At 40.6% G+C, this 17,574-nt stretch overlaps 1 protein-coding gene and 1 pseudogene across 1 annotated transcript; both read left to right on the top strand.

The window, feature by feature from the left end:
• The first annotated feature begins 2,786 nt into the window (after positions 1–2,786).
• Positions 2,787–3,398, top strand: LOC150030215 (uncharacterized; annotated as a pseudogene).
• A 2,244-nt stretch (positions 3,399–5,642) lies between these two features.
• Positions 5,643–7,192, top strand: LOC150030216 (uncharacterized). The gene is made up of 3 exons (XM_090309937.1): positions 5,643–5,966; positions 6,374–6,606; positions 6,961–7,192. The coding sequence occupies exons 1-3, from the start codon at positions 5,643–5,645 to the stop codon at positions 7,190–7,192; spliced, it is 789 nt and encodes a 262-aa protein (XP_090166063.1).
• The last annotated feature ends 10,382 nt before the right edge of the window (positions 7,193–17,574 follow it).

The raw sequence follows: 17,574 nt of genomic DNA on the forward strand, positions 1-17,574 counted from the left end.
GTATGAGATGCTAAATAGAATTATTGAATGTCTTGATCATTTCCATTTTCACTTATCTGTTTATTGCTGTAACATCCCACACCTTTTTATTTATTTATTAATAATGTAAAACATTTCCCTTTTCAGTAATTGTCCTTAGTTGAAGGACATGTTTGGAATTCTGAATTTAAAGTATAAATGCGAGGATTTAAGTGTTGTCGTGGAATTTATTCAAAAATTATTCAATTTGAAAAGTTATGGCAGGAATTCATTATTTTTGGAAAAAGGAAAGGAATTAAATAGTATAAAGTGGGTTAAGGAAAAGATCTAATTAGAGTTATACATTTTCCTTTTATTATTATTATTATTATTTTTACTATTTTTTTATTATCATCATCATCATTATTATTATTATTAGTATTTTTTAAATAAAAAGGCCCCCTCACCTTCTCCCTCACCCATGCAAGCCTCCGTTTTCTTCTTCCAGGCCGCACACCCAGCCGCCACACCCCTAGTAACCGTGCCCCTCCAACCAACCGTCGTTCATTAAACTCGAAGCGCCACACGTTTGCTTTCAACCGGTCGCACCGTTGGATCCAGCCCTTGCGTGCCACCAGTTGCCCAGCCGTCGACCTCCCTCCAACGGCGTTGCTCGCCATTCGTGGGTTTCGACCGACCAGATCTTGTTGGTCAGACCACGCTGCTCGTCGTTGCATCGTCCCTTTTAACCTTCATTCCGTCTGCGAGCAACCAGAAACTCTCCAGCCGCTGCCGTGAGCTCCGTTCAGTAGAGCCGCTCGTCAAAATTCCCTCCAGCCGCGCGTCCGCTGCTCTAGCCTCACCACTGTCGGTCGCCGTCATCCCTGCCGCATCGGGTCTGCTTTGGTATTTGTCAAAATCTTGGATTAAGGGTAAGTGTAAATTGTTTTGATTGGATTCCATGAGGATTTTGAGCAGTCACTAGAGTTTTGCCTTAAATTTTGGTTCACGTCATGTTTTGGATGTAGGGAAAAATTTTTAGATTGCTGAAGTTGTCGTCCAGCCGAGGAAAAGGGGTAGTCGACGAATCTTGGTGAAGGGTAAGGCTTTAAACTTATGTGGGTTGTTAAGCATGTTGTATGTTTATGAATTTCTCAATTTAAGTTTGACTGAACCATGGATTGCGGCCTAAAATAATTTGCCATGATGTTGGGTGTTAGGTTTGGATCTTGAGGTGTTCTGGTGTCATTGTTTTGGGTGTTTTTAAGTTTGATCCTGTGGGCTTTCGGTTTCGTTGGACAAGGAAGAGGTTGAGCTTGCTAGTTTCTGGAGTTTGCGAGTAAAGGTAAGTAATCTTACTACTGGAACTGCCCACGGGCCAAGCTTTAGTTGTATGCTAGCATGATAAGCGTATGTTATGGTAAATGTTAGCATATTGATTGACAGTATGTCCTAAATCAAAGTATGTTCTGGCACGAATTCTAATTTGTTTACATACACCCCTAAGTACTTGATCGTTAGTATGTGATAGTATGTGTTTTCATATGTCGATGTCTGATCGGCTGGTATTGAGGCATACTTGCATGTTGTGGATTTATGATGTAAGTTAGGCATGGATGATGTGTATTATGTTGTTAAGAAATATGTGTATGTGATGAAGCCATGGTATCAAGGGTTGTTATGTATGTTTTAGAACTGTACAATGTTGAATCTTAGTACGTTAAGACTGTGTGAATATCCTCATTGATTAGTTAGATGCTCACCAATTTTGTGTTTCCTTCAGGATTCACCAGTTTTTTTTGTGTTTTCCTTCGGATTCCAACAAGTTTTTGTGTTTCATCGGTTTACCAGTTTATGTTGTCCTTCGGGATTCACCAGTTTTATGTTTCCATTTAAGATTCACCAGTTTTGTGTTTCCTTCGTCTTCACCAGTTTGTGTTTCCTTTGGTGTTTTCCTTCGAATTCACCAGTTGTGTTTCCTTCGGGATTCACTGCCGTTTGTGTTTCCTTCAGGATTCCCCAGTGTTTGTGTTTCCTTCATGATTCACCAGTGTTGTGTTTTCTTCGGGTTGTGTTTTCCTTCAGGATTCACCAGTTTTTGTGGGCATACATAACTACAAAGGGACAATACTCAGTCTCTTAATTGTTTTACTATACATTAAGCTGCCAAAGGTGGGTATCTAGAGACATAGAAATGCCTATGCCCTGGACCCCACGATGGCTCAGCGGAATTCATGATTATGCCACATGGTACCCTATTATTGTTTTTAACAATTGTATTTAATAAATGTCTTTTGAACTTCTCTTGTTTTTAATTAGCATTTATTTCAAATGACTAAGCGTCATTTTAAATTCTTTACATGCATTTATTTTAGTAATGGCCTTACCTAGGTCCTAGGAGGTCGGGTCGTTACAGTTGGTATCAGAGCCCATGTTTTGGGTTCTGTAGACTGACTTACTATGTAAGTCTAGATAGTCCCTGTGACCAGTAATGAATTCCTCATCATCGCTAGGTACATTCTATTAATGAAAGTTTCCATATGTATATGAGGACAGTGATGTAGTGTTTTAAACACATGATGTCTGAGAGAGGCTCAAAAATAGTTAGCTAACGTACAAATTTATGACAGGACATGGCACCTAAATGTAGAACAAGGAAAATAGTTAGAGAAGAAATACCAGCAGAGAGAGAAGGGAGTAATCAAACTGCTCCGGCGGCGCCAATTTCGCCTATGACCCAAGTGGATGAAAAGGCAATGGAAGCCCGAATTAGTGAAGCTGTTGCAACTGCTCTGATGGGGAAGCTGTAGGAGCTGATCCGTAGCACGATGGCAGGACAGCCTGCCCAGACTCAGGCTCAAGAGGAACCGGTGCCACCCGAGCCGTTACGACAAACCTGCCCGCAGGACAATGACACACAGAGCTTATCTCTCGAGGCCAAACATTTAAGGGATTTTCGGAAGTATGGCCCTCGCCCCTTTGATGGATCGTTAGGAGACCCCACCAAGGCAGAATTGTGGTTGTCATCCATTGAGACAATTTTTCGTTTTATGAGGTGCGAGGAAGAACATAAACTGGAATGTGCAGTCTTCATGCTGACTGGTAACGCGTCAATCTGGTGGCGTTCGACAGAAAAGATGATCGATATCAGAGGTGACCTTGCAACCTGGGAACAGTTCAAGGAACGTTTTTATGAGAAGTACTTTTCGGCCAACACCCGATACAATAAGCAGGCAGAATTCTTGAACCTGAAGTAGGGCGTTATGTCAGTGGAGGAGTACGAGAAAGAATTTGATAAGCTGTCTCAGTTTGCTCCTGAGCAAGTGGCCACCGAGGCAGCGAGGACCGAGAGATTTATCCAGGGCCTGAGGAGCAGGTTGCGAGGGATGGTGCATGCCTTGGATCTCAAGACTTATGCTGCGGCACTGCGAGCTGTGTGAGGATTGATGCTGACTCCTAGGGGGGAGAGGAATACAAGAGGTCACTCGGGATTGGAACCTCCGCAGGGCAGAAAAGGAAGGCTGAGCACGGGACTCTTGAACATCAGCAGAGGGGTCAGAACACTGTGCATGTTCCACATCAGTAGGGACAACAGAGTACCCAAGCTGGGAATGGCAGGGAGGATAGATCGATATGCACCACTTGCGGTAAGCAACACTGGGGACGTTGTTTAGCCGGCTCTGGGAATTGTTTCCGATGTGGTCAGAAGGGACATATGGCAGATAGATGCCCAAGGAAGAATGCGCTTGAGCACAGAAGCTAGCCCGTAGGATCATTCCAGGGAGGCCCGAACCGCCAGCAACAGTAGGGAAAGGTATTTTCTACCACTCGGCATGAGGCCGAGAAGTCAAGCACCGTGGTGACAGGTACACTTCCCATTTTGGGACACCATGCTCTTGTTTTATTTTACTTTGGTTCTTTGCACTCGTTTATATCTGCTATATTTGTGAGACACGCCATGTTAGACTCAGAATCGTTGCAATTTGCATTGTCTCTTTCCACTCCATCGGGAGAGATTATGTTAGCTACAGAAAAGATAAAGGCATGTTAGGTAGAGGTAGCCAACCGTACATTAGATGTAACCCTGATAATTTTAGATATGCGCGATTTTGATGTTATATTAGGCATGAATTGGTTAGCTGCTAACCATGCTAGCATAGATTGTTCTCGTAAGGAAGTTATCTTTAAACTTCCTACAGGAGCCAGTTTCAAGTTTAAAAGGGTTGGGACTGTAGTCCTACCCAAGGTGATATCCGCATTGAAGGCCAATAGGCTATTCGACCAAGGAGTCTGAGGCTTTATGACTAGTGTAGTAAAAACAAGGAAGAATGAAGTTACCTTGACTTCAAAGCCAGTAGTGAAGGATTTTCCAGATATGTTTCAGAAGACCTTCCCGGATTGCCCCCGCAGCGGGAGATAGATTTTGCTATTGAATTAGAGCCAGGCACAACCCTATTTCGAGGGCCTTGTACAGGATGGCCCCGACAAAGTTGAAGGAATTAAAGGTCCAATTGCAGGAGTTGTTGGACAAGGGTTTCATTCGTCCTAGCGTGTCACCATGGGGTGCACCCATTTTGTTCGTGAAAAAGAAGAATGGATCGTTACGTCTATGCATTGACTGCAGAGAGTTGAACAAGGTGACCGTCAAGAACAAATATCCCCTTCCCAGGATCGATGATTTGTTTAACCAGTTACAGGGAGCTACGGTGTTCTCTAAGATTGACCTCCGGTCAGGGTACCACTAGCTGAGGATAAAGGACAGTGACATACCCAAGACAACCTTTCGTTCGAGGTATGGACATTATGAATTCATAGTGATGTCATTCGGCCTATCGAATGTACCAGCAGTGTTCTGGATCTGATGAATAAGGTGTTCAAGGAATTCCTCAACACCTTCGTTATTATTTTTATTGATGATATTTTGATTTATTCTAAGACAGAGGCCGAGCATGGGGAGCATTTGTGGAGAGTTTTAGAGGCATTGAGGGCCAATAAGCTATATGCTAAGTTTTCTAAATGTGAATTTGGTTGAAGCAGGTGTCTTTTCTAAGGCATGAGGTATCCAAGGAAGGTGTCTCAGTGGATCCTGCAAAGGTGGAGGTAGTTACGGGTTAGGCTCGTCCAACCACGGTCAGTGAGGTACGCAGCTTCCTGGGGTTAGCAGGCTACTACAGACGGTTTGTGAAGGATTTCTCTCGCATAGCCGTCTCATTAACTCAGTTGAACCGGAAGGGGGCAACATTTGTTTGGAATGAGGCTTGTGAAAGCAGTTTCCAGGACCTCAAGCAGAGGCTGGTTTCAGACCCAATTCTCACAGTATCGGACGGATCAGGTGGTTTCGTCATTTTCAGTGATGCATCCAAGAAGGGGTTGGGATGCGTATTGATGCAGCATGGTAGAGTAGTTGCTTACGCTTCACGTTAGCTGAAGAAGCACAAACAGAATTATCCCACGCATGACTTAGAGTTAGTAGCAGTGGTTTTTGCTCTCAAGATCTGGAGACATTACTTGTATGGAGAATAGATACAGATTTTCACCGACCACAAGAGTTTGAAGTACTTTTTCACTCAAAAGGAGCTAAACATGAGGCAACGAAGGTGGTTGAAACTAGTAAAGGATTATGACTGTGAAATTTTGTACCACCGGGGAAAGCAAACGTAGTGGTAGATGCTTTAAGCAAAAAGATGGCCCATTCCGCAGCTCTTATTACCGGACAGACTCCCCTATGCAGGAAACTGGAGAGGGCAGAGATTGCAGTAGTCGTGGGTAAGGTTGCAACACAGTTAGCACAGTTGTCGGTGCAACCAAGCCTAAGGCAGAAGATTATTGATGCGCAGCGAGATGACCCTTATTTGGAGAAGAGAGTTCGTAGAGTGAAGTCAGGCCAGGATAGCGAATTCTCTATGTCAGCAGAAGGCGGCCTCATTTATCAGGGGCGTCTGTGTGTGCCGGCGGTTAGTGACATTAAGGATGAGCTGTTGTCAGAGGATCATAGTTCCCTATTCTCGGTCCACCCCGGCAGCACCAAGATGTACCAGGATCTGAAACGCTACTATTAGTGGAATGATATGAAAAGAGAGGTTGCGGAGTTCGTCAGTAAGTGTTTGGTGTGCCAGCAGGTGAAAGCCCCAAGGCAGAGGCCAGCAAGCTTGTTACAACCATTAAACGTACCAGAATGGAAGGGGGAGCATGTGTCTATGGATTTCATCGTGGGTTGCCTCGGACAGTTAAAGGTTTCACTGTGATATGGGTCGTTGTAGACAGACTTACGAAGCTAGCACATTTCATACCTGGAAAGTAGACCTTTTCAGTGAATAAGTGGGCACAGATATACATGAAGGAAGTGGTAAGATTGTATGGAGTACCCGTGTCCATTGTGTCGGATAGAGACCCTCGTTTTACGTCTAACTTCTAGAAGAGTCTCCAAGAGGCATTGAGAACCAACTTCAGTACAGCGTTCCACCCTCAGACTGATGGGCAGACAGAGAGATTGAATCAGATACTAGAAGACATGTTGCGTGCCTGTGCCATAGAGTTTTTTGGAAATTGGGATGCTTACTTGCACTTATTGGAGTTTGCGTACGATAACAACTACCAGTCCACTATTGGGATGTCACCCTTTGAGGCCCTATATGGGAAGAGTTGCAGGTCCCCTATGTGTTGAGATGAGGTAGGAGAGGGGAGATTGTTAGGACCTGAATTGGTGCAGACCACAAATGAGGCCATATAGAAGATCAGGGCTCGTATGCAGATAGCCCAGAGCAGACAGAAGAGCTATGCCGATGTAAGACGTAAGGACCTGGAATTTGAGATTGGGGTAAAATTGTTCTTAAAGGTGGCACCCATGAAGGGTAATCTAAGGTTTAGCAGGAAAGAAAAGTTGAGTCAGAGATTCATTGGACCTTTCGAGGTCTTGGAGCGAGTTGGCCCTGTAGCTTACCGTTTGGCCTTGCCTCCAGCATTGTCTTCAGTTCATAATGTCTTCCATGTCTTGATGCTAAGGAAGTATGTGGCAGACCCGTCCCATATAGTTGAATATGAGCCCTTACAGTTGAATGATAACTTGAGCTACGAGGAGAAGCCCATAGAGATTCTTGCCAGAGAAGTAAAGACATTGCGCCGTCGGGAAATTGCTTTTGTGAAGGTTCTATGGCAGAACCACCAGTTCAGGGAAGCCACCTGGGAGCGAGAGGACGAGATGAAGGCCCAGTACCCGAAGCTTTTTCAAGGATGAACTTTCGAGGACGAAAGTTCTTTGAGGGGGGAAGAATGTAACATCCCACACCTTTTTATTTATTTATTAATAATGTAATACTTTTCCCTTTTCAGTAATTGTCCTTAGTTGAAGGGCATGTTTGGAATTCTGAATTTAAAGTATAAATGCGAGGATTTAAGTATCGTCGTGGAAATTATTCAATTTTCAAATTCAATTTGAAAAGTTATAGTAGGAATTAATTATTTTTGGAAAAAAGAAAGGGATTAAATAGTATAAAGTGGGTTAAGGAAAGGATTTAATTAAAGATATAATATTTTCCTTTATTATTATTATTATTAGTTTTTTTAAAATAAAAGGGTAGCCCCATCTCCCTCACAGCCGCCTTGCTCGAACGCCGCCCAGATCAGACACCGAACGTCCGCCGCCAGCCACGAATCCTAGCCGCTCGCATCTCTTTCTCTCTTGGCAACCCTCGCACCCTTCGCTCCCGTCTCGCCAACCGGTCAAGCCGCGCCACCTCCAATTGACATCTCAGACCTAGCCGCGCGCGTGTCGCTTGTTCTCATGCACCGCTGTGCCTCCCCAAAGTCGTCCGTGTCAGATCTAGGGATTTGACCGCACTGCTTCCCTCGCCCTTCGCTCACGACGGTTCTCGCCAACTGATCAAGTCATGCCGCCTCCGATCGACGTCTCGGAACCAGCTCCCCCGCGTCTGCCACTCTAACCGCTTCACTACTAGCTGTCGTCGCCCTGCCACATCGGGTTCGTCTTGGTCTTCGTCAGATCTATTGGGGTAAGGTTGTGTCGGTTCGTTTCATTCTCTTGCCCATTAATATTGTGTTTCAGTGTTATGACTCGTCTTTATTGAATTTTGTTTCAAGCTTAAGTCGTCAGGGAGTTTGGAAGTCAAAGGAGGCATCGTCGTGGAAGGTGGAAGTGTTTTTCTTTCTTTGAATAAGTTCTTGATAGTTTAGACTTGGACCTGAAGTCTTACAATTATGGCTTCAACTGAAATTTGAGAGTTGTTTTGTTGTTAGGACCGCTACTTTGGATTGCCGTCATAGTTTGGTGATCTAAAATTTTTATCTGTGGAGTATCGACTCGAGGTATGTAATCTTATCACTGGAACTGCCCACGGGCCAGACTTTAGTTGTATGCTAGCATGATAAGTTTATGTTTCCTTCGGGATTCACCAGTTTTGTGTTTCCTTTGGGATTCATTAGTTTTATGTTTCCTTCAAGATTCACCAGTTTAGTGTTTCCTTCGGGATTCACTAGTTTTGTGGGCATACTTAACTACAATAGGATAGGACTCAGTCTCTTATTTGTTACATGTATTTATGTGCCATATGTGGGTATCTAGAGGACATAGATGGCTAGCCTGACCCCAGTGATAAGGTTACTTACTGAGTATTATATACTCATTCTTTCTTATGTTAATGTTTCAGGTAAGGGTAGAGATACACCGGCGATGGTGCAGTGGAATTCATGATCCAGCCACTGGGGCTAGTTTTTTTTTATGCTTCTGCATCATTTTTCATGTTTCCCTTAATGTTTAGTTTTGATGTTTGAAACTTATTATTAAGAATTGTTTTTCACATGTACTTATTAACCTTTATGATTTATGGGTACCCTATTATTGTTTTTAATAATTGTATTTAATAAATGTCTTTTGAACTTTTCTTGTTTTTAATTAGCATTTATTTCAAATGACTGAGCATCATTTTAAATTCTTTGCATGCATTTATTTTAGTAACAGCCTTACCTAAGTCCTAAGGGGTCAGGTCGTTACAATTAGTATCAGAGCCCATGTTTTGGGTTCTGTAGACTGACTTACTATGTAAGTCTAGATAATCCCTGTGATCAGTGATGAATTCCTCGTCATCGTCAGGTACATTCTACTAACGAAAGTTTCCATATGTATATGAGGATAGTGATGTAGTGTTTAAACGCATGATGTCTGAGTGAGGCCCAAAAATAGTTAGCTAACGTATGAATTTATGACAAGACATGACACCTAAATGTAGAACAAGGAAAATAGTTAGAGAAGAAATACCAGCAGAGAGAGAAGGGAGTAATCAAACAGCTCCGGTGGTACCAATTCCACCTATGACCCAAGTGGATGAAAAGGCAATGGAAGCCCGGATTAGTGAAGCTGTTCCAACCACTCTGATGGGGAAGCTGCAGGAGCTGATCCATAGCACGATGGCAGGACAGCCTGCCCAGACTCAGGCTCAAGAGGAACCGGTGCCACCCAATCCGTTACGACAAACCCACCCGTTCAGCCGGATAAGGGATGCTTTTAGAATTTGGCCTGGACCGGCTCGACCGGGTATTGGACCAAGTAGAGGTATTCTGTTTTTTCGCCCGGCCCCGTACCTGGCCAGGTATGGGCTAGGCCATTTTTTTTTTATTTATTTATATTTATATAGAATTTTTTTTAAGTATGCATTGATGATCATGATGTGTTGTCTTCTAATTTATCTATTTCATGAAAAATGTAGGTTATAATGGAACTAGATATGAAGGTTCATCCTAATGACTATTTTCCTGCGGCCCTTTCATGTTGTTCCCACATAGGAAAGGCTATCCCTAAAATTAAGAAAAAACTATGTCCGACACAATCAGCCATGTTTAGACAAACATATTTTGGTCCTCTCCTTAACACAAACATTATCTTCAATGGACCACTAATTCATTATATTTTTCTTCGGGAGGTAGAGGAACCTAGGAGAGATGTTATTAGCTTTAATCTTACGGGGAATAAAAAATATCCTTCAGCCAAGTAGAGTTTAACCTTATCACAGAACTAAAATATCAAACTAGAAATGTGAGGGGAGAAAATTCTTTTGTTAGACTTAGAGCCAAGTATCTAAACAATAATGAGGGCATGAAGGCATACGAGTTAGACTCTATTTTTCCAAGTCTTGAGTTTGAAAACGATTTTGATGCAGTGAAAATTGCATTGTTTTATTTTATTGAGTTATAATGGGTAGAGAGGGGAAAAAGCAAATGGATTTTGAAAATTTAGCGATCATAGACGATTGAAATAGATTTTGTAATGAGGATTGGAGCAAGAAAATTTTTGTCAATACAATTAAACGATTCAAACAAGGATTGAAAGATAAAGCATAGACTTATAAAGGCAATGCAGATGGAAAACAACAGATGTACAGTCTTTACGGGTTTCCCCATGCTTTTCAGGTAACTTAATTAGTTTGATTAATGAATATTCATAAAAGTACATCATTGATATACACTTACATTTCATATAAGTATCGACATATGAAACGATTTCATCATTATCCAGACACATTGCAAACAGATTGAATGACAATGCGATATACCACGCATTTTGAGATGGTCATGCTCACATTCTCCTTCATATGGAGTGATTAGAAACGAAGTCTTTGGGTCAGATGCAGTATGTTTGTTCTTAATTTTGTTGGGTTGGAATTATTTTGATGATTATAGCTTTTTGGTTTATAATGTATATAACCTAGCCCTATTCCGATTTAAGGGCTTCTCTTGAAGCAATAACGCGTTGATCTAGTCACCATCGGAGCCACAAAGGACTATCTAAATTGATCCTTTATTTATTCATGATTATAATTTTTTGTAGGTGAAAATTACATTGGAACTCGTTCCTTCTGAAGAAGAGATTCAGTTTATGAATCGTGTTATGGAGTCACCCATCTCTCCACTTGCACCAATTGCACCACCTGCACCACTTGCACCACCTGTACAACTAGAACCCACAAATGATGGCAATGTTGTTGGACCTTTGAACACTAAGGAGGTCGATGACAGTGAAAATCAACAAAGACATGACGAGAAGTCCCAAAAGAAATGGAAGAAGTACCGCAAATTGGTTAAGCTAGTCAAACGTCTTGATCGTTGCGTGGAAAGTTTGGAACATGACCTAAAAAGCATTAAGAAGTACTTGCGACGATTATCAAAATTAAGGATATACCATTATGATGCTTTTTGTACGTTATCTTCATAACTAAGCATGCAGGGATATACCTAAAAAGCATTAATAACTATGCATGCAGGGAAAATACGTTGACTGCACTAGAGGTGGGGACCATGGACGTACGAGTGATCATGCTGTGGCCAACGATGGTGATAGGGATGGTCATTCTCCTGGAGCTGTAGGTGTTGTAGGTGGTGATATTGTACCTGTGGCGGTTCCAGGTGACGATGTTGTAGATGAAGGGTCCGCCATTGATGGACGGAAGGACCTGGATGACCTCGTTGAGAAGTTAACGACCAAAACTATTTATGTAATATTGTCATTCAGAAGTTAGGATATTTTGTCATGATCCTTGTTGTCTGTCCTTATCATCTATGTCTTCCAATTTAGTATGCAATTTGGAAGTTACGATATTTCGTCATGATCATGCTATGACCTTCTATTGTTGTAATAATGATTTTATTTTTTATTTGATTGAATAACTCTATAATTGACATATAAGTGTAGCCATCATTGTGTAGGTTGATTGAACACCAATATTCTTATAAGTTCACTACAAATTTTATTGTGTAGGTTGTCGATATAAGTTCACCAGACACGGAAAATGTAAATGTAATAGAAGGTCGCAATGGCTGAATGAGGAAAATTTCTTGAAAATTAACTACACCATGGAAGGACATAAGTAAGTATGGGAAAAGGCAAAAAATGCATCAGAAGTATGATCCCCTCGTTGACATACCTGAAGATCTTAACATTAAATTTCAAAAGTGGATGGATAACGTAGACCCTGCTGCGATGATTCGGAGGAATGCATATGCTCAAATGGATAAAAATTGGTTTAATAGTCTGTTAACACCGTCCCAATTGATGAATGACGAGGTATATAACCTTTAATGTAGATTCTCGTGTGTGTATACGTGTCCCTATTTATTTGAACACTCTTATTGTGCAGGTAATAGACACATTTTTTATAGTCATAAAAACGAAAATGCAAGCCCAACTAGGCTTATGTCGTTGAAAATTTGCTATAGCTGACATTGTAGTTACGGTATGTTATCTAACATTGTAGTTACACTATATATTAGTGAAGGAAATTGGAAGCGAATTTCCATCAGCAGCGAAACAAGACTATTCAAAATTACAATCATGAATTAACATAACATTTACAGTCGACTTCAAACATAAACGGTTATGCAAATCATACAGAAATTACAGCATGAAAGTCTCAAAAGCACAAAGGGAAAACTATACAAACAATGGCATAAGCGTCTCCACGCTCTGTTGCGCACGAACGCTCGAACAATCTACAACCTCAAACGCCCGATCTACACGACCGCAATATCACAACGAACACAGCACAAACACTTCATGCTCATCCTCAACGAATGCCTCGGTCACGAATTCCTCCGTAACATGAACAGCCTCCACAACACCACTAACGACCTTCAGAAAACCTCGACGGTATTGAGTTGAGTTGAGTCTGACACCACCAATAAGGCGACCTTGGTATTTTCGGTGTGAGAATCCAGAGGGTGAGCTCTGTTCGGACTTGGTATGAGGCAGACGAAAGAGGAAAAAACGATCGCGTACACGACTGGGCAAGTGGGAGATGGCAGAGACCTATCATATAGGTCGATGCCCAATCATTTAGATAAAGCTATGTGATCGTCTAGCGAAAGCTATGCGATCGTTTAGTCTATCGTTTAGCTCGATCTATCGCCTACAGACTCTACACGATCGTTTACCTTGGGCCAGCGATCGTCTAGCAAAACTATGTGATCGTTTAGTAAATACTGCACGATCGTTTAGTTCTACTCTGCATGATCGTTTAGCTCGTCCAGTCGTCGTTTAGTAAATCTGTATTTACTTGACGACTTCATGAGTTTCTTTTGCGCGGAGAGAAAACTCAAAACTTTTTCAAACTTTTGTAACACCTCATTTTCAAAATAGGAAGTCTATTTTTCTTTTAAACTCACGGTTACCATGATCCAATAACCACCCACTACCTTGGTTATTTAAAAGAAAAAGAATTAATTATCCAATAATTAATATTATTATAAACATAAATGATAACCAACTTATCATACTATCACTACAAGAAAAAGAAGTTCTCCCGACGCCTAAATAGAACGTCAGGAGATAGGTCGTCGGGAGAGACGATCTCTCCCGACGAAGTAAAGGTCCGCGCCATTAAGGTGCGTCAGGAGTTCTCTGGAAACTCCCGACGCATTAAACAGGCGTGGGGAGTTCCCCGGGGAACTCCTGACGATTAAAAGAGGCGTCAAAAGTTCCCCGGGGAACTCCCGACGCCAGGTGTTGACTGTCGAGAGTTCTCGGGAACTCCCGACGGATCTCTCGATGCTCGTCGGGCGGCGTCAGGAGAGGGGTCTAGTTTAAACCAGACCCTAGACCCCTTATTCTTCCCCACTCCCCCTTCTTCTTCCCCATTATTCATAAAACCCTAATCCCAATCTCCCCCCTCCCCCCCCACCACCAACCGCCGCGCCTCTTTCTTCCTCTCCCTCTCATATTTTTCCCTCTTTCTCCCATTTTCCTCATTTTTCTTCACCATTCTTCCTCCCTCTCCCCATTTTTCCATCATTTTACACTTTAACTCCCATTTTCTCCATTTTCCCATCCAACTTTTCTTCCATTTTTTTCATCAAATTTTTCTTCCATTTCTCCCTTTTCTTCCATCCTTTTACACTTTCCATTTTTCCACCAACTCCTTCCTTCCCTCTCCCATTTTCCCCTTATTTTTAATCTTTTTTTCGTCTGTCGCCGCTGCCGCTCTTCCCTTCAGTCAGCAGCTGCAATCAACTGCCCGCCGCTATCGTCGTCTCCTCGCCAGTAATTTTCTCATTTTATTTTATTTTGTATATTTATTTAAATCATATGTGAAATGGCCATTAAAATGTGTTTCAATATTGTATTCGCTTTTGTTAATTCTCTGAAATTGTGTACAGATCATGCCCATTAAAATCTTCTCTGAATTTTTTTTTTTTTACGAATCATGCCCATTAATATCTCATCAATTTTGCATAATATATTTGTTTTACAATTCTCTGAAATTTTTTAGAGTAATTTTATAACGAACATGTCATATGATGTTGGTTATTTGGAGCCTAAGCATGCATGATTTAACATTTCGAAGATGTCGAATAAATGAAAGGTCTATATTAATCTAAAAAATATAAAATAATTCTTTAAACCTCCAATTTGGTACTTAACATATTTAATATTATAAAAGAGTTTAAAGAATCTACTAGACATAAAACTAAATTTTGTATCTAATAGAAAATTTAACTTTAAATTTTGTGTCCAATAGGCTTGTAAATTTTAGAAGATGTTGAATAGATGAAAGGCCTATATTAGACACAAAATTGAAAGCTTGGAGACGTACTAAATAAAACATTTGAAAGTTGTTAAGACAATTTGAGCAGTCTAGGGACCTATGTGTTTATTTTGCCTTAAAAAATGAAAATTATGGAACTCAATGTTTAATAATACTTTGTACTTTGTCTTCTAATCCAGGTTATTGTTTTGGATTACAAGTTGATCAAAAAATATTTATTTTTAAGGATGAATAAAGAATGAATTAAATTAAGGAATAAGTTATCAGTGGAGTACAGAGAAGGAATATCACAGTTCTTAGATATGGTAAAGTTTCATATTAATGATTCCGGACGAATAAGATGTCTATGCAAGAATTGTATGAATTCAATTTGGGAAAAGATAGATATTGTGGAATGACATCTATTAACATATGGAATATCTCCCTCATATTGTGAATGGGTATATCATGGAGAGCCAGTAAACTTATCTAGAAGTCATACAAGTCATTCAATACAGGATGTTGTCGAAGAAAATGAGATGTTGAATCTTATAAATGATTTACAAGTTCCAATTAAAAATGAAAATGCAAATGAAGGAAGGATTGAGAATGAAATGTCCTTTAATGGTCAAGAAAGAGATACCACAAACTTATTCGAGGATTTAATGACCGAAGCACGTAATGAATTATACCCTAGGTGTTCACAATTTTCGTCATTGAACTTTTTAGTCAAGTTGATGCATATCAAAGTTCTGAACAACTAGAGTAACAAATCGTTTGACATGTTGCTGGAATTGTTAAAAGCAGAGTTTCCAGCTGGCACCTCTATACTTACTTTCTTTTATGATGTCAAGCAAAAATTGCATGATTTAGGCCTAGGTTATGAGTCTATTCATGCGTGCAGATATGCTTGTGTATTGTATTGGAAGAATTGTTGGCTATCCTGCAGTTATGGTAGCCAAACAACTGGATTTTGATGTGTTTTTTTGTTGGCTATCTTGTGTATTTATGAATGTTTACGAAGTTTAATGTGTTGTTGGGGGCGGGTTGAGATTGAGTTAAACCATTTTGGGGACAAATTTGCGTTTTATGTGTGTTGGTCATTGTTTACTCGTTTTGTATGTTTTTGATATTCGGGAGGTTCCATGTTTATCGTGGGGGTGGGTAGAGTTTCATTACACCCGTTTTGTCCTTGAAATTGGCTATCTTGTGTATTTATGAATGTTTACGGAGTTTAATGTGTTTGAGAGGGGGGGGGGGAGGTTGAGATAAACCATTTTGGGAACGAATTTGAGTTGTATGTGTGTTGGTCATTGTTTACTCGTTTTGTGTGTGTTTGAATTGGTTATCTTTATGGGAGGGTTACTTGGTTTGTCGTGGAGGTTGGTTAGAGTTTCTTCATTACCCCCGTCTTCGACCTTTGGAATTTGGCTAACTTGTGTATTATGATTATTTTATGAAGTTTAATGTGTTGTGGTGGGGGGGGGGGGTTAGATAAACCATTTTGGGGATGAATTTGAGTTTTATGTGTGTTGGTCATTGTTTACTCGTTTTGTGTGTTTTTGATGTTCGGGAGGTTTCATGTTTGTCGTGGGGGGTGGGTAGAGTTTCATTACACCCGTCTTGTCCTTAAACTTGGCTATCTTGTGTATTTATGAATGTTTACGAAGTTTAAAGTGGGGGGGGGGAGGGATTGAGATAAACCATTTTGGGGACAAATTTGAGTTTTATATGTGTTGGTCATTCTTGAGGCATTTCATGTGTTTTTTATGTTCGGGAGGTTACATGTTTGTCGTGGGGGGTGGGTAGAGTTTCATTACCACCTGTATTGAAGTTTGAACGTGTTGTGGATGTTTATCGATATAACATTTCAATGTTTTTGTTTTATTATAGAATGCTATTCAGAGATGAGCTGGGACAATTGTTGAAGATGTTGTGTTCGAGAAGTGTTCTAGATGTTGTTTTGATTTTACTTCTTTTATGTATTTGTGATATAAATGTCTATCAGCTTCGTTTGGATATTGTAATTTCTAGTATTGACTTCGTTTGGATATTGTAATTTTTTATTTACTTGTTATAATATGGACTTCATTTTCGTTTTTTAGTTATGTGAATCTTTATTTGGTTTAATATGTTTTACAGGTTTTCAGATCAAGATTTAAAAAATTACAAACGATATATTAAATTTTAATACTCCCCACGCATATAGGATCTCTTGACGCACTTTAAAACGACGTCGGGAGTTATGGGCAACTCCCGACACCTATGTGGTATGTCGGGAGTTCCCAGAACTGCCAACACTGTATATTAGACATCGGCAGTTCCAGGAACTCCCGACGTACTACATATGCGTCGGGAGTTCCCCCATAATTCCCGACGCCGTTTAAAAGTGCCGGGTTTCTCTCGACCAAACTCCTGACGACCATTTATGCGTCGGAAGAGCCTCTCCCGACGATTTTTTCACACTTTCCCAACGAATTGTGACGTCAAAAGAAGTCAGATTTCTTGTAGTGTATATTTATAACTTATAGTTTTAATATTTCATCTCATGAAACATGTAAACCATAATTCTTTTTCTATTCCATGACACTTAATGTAAATCTTATTTACATCAATCCTCCACTAGATGTATCTTCTACATCATACCGATTATATCATATATAATCAAAATACCTCTTATCAATTTGAACATTTCAAATCAACACCAAGAACTGATCCTCAACTGACTCCATTGAGCTACCAAGGGGACCTTATAGACCTGTAACTCGAAGCTCCAATGGTACATGAAGGATTGACTAAACTCTTTAGTCATGGGATCCACCATCTGTTAACTGCCAGACACTCCACTAAAGACCGATAGCTAAACTCTCCTTACCACAGATATATTATGTGTCCATCTTAACCAATGACCAGTGCGACAACCCTTTAAAGATCGCTCGTAAGTACAGCTGGGCCAATAACAGTTATGCCCCTGTAGTTACTTCTGTCTCCTTAAGTACCACTGATCCTTCTAATGAACATAAGTTATAGTCCTATTATGACCGAGTCTTCTCTTCCAAAGAGAAGCTGTGGCCATTATGTTCAAGCCCTG

Source organism: Benincasa hispida, unplaced genomic scaffold, assembly GCF_027475165.1.
Source record: "Benincasa hispida cultivar pf3 unplaced genomic scaffold, pf3_genome.v1.1 HicScf436, whole genome shotgun sequence".
Lineage (NCBI taxonomy): Eukaryota > Viridiplantae > Streptophyta > Magnoliopsida > Cucurbitales > Cucurbitaceae > Benincasa > Benincasa hispida.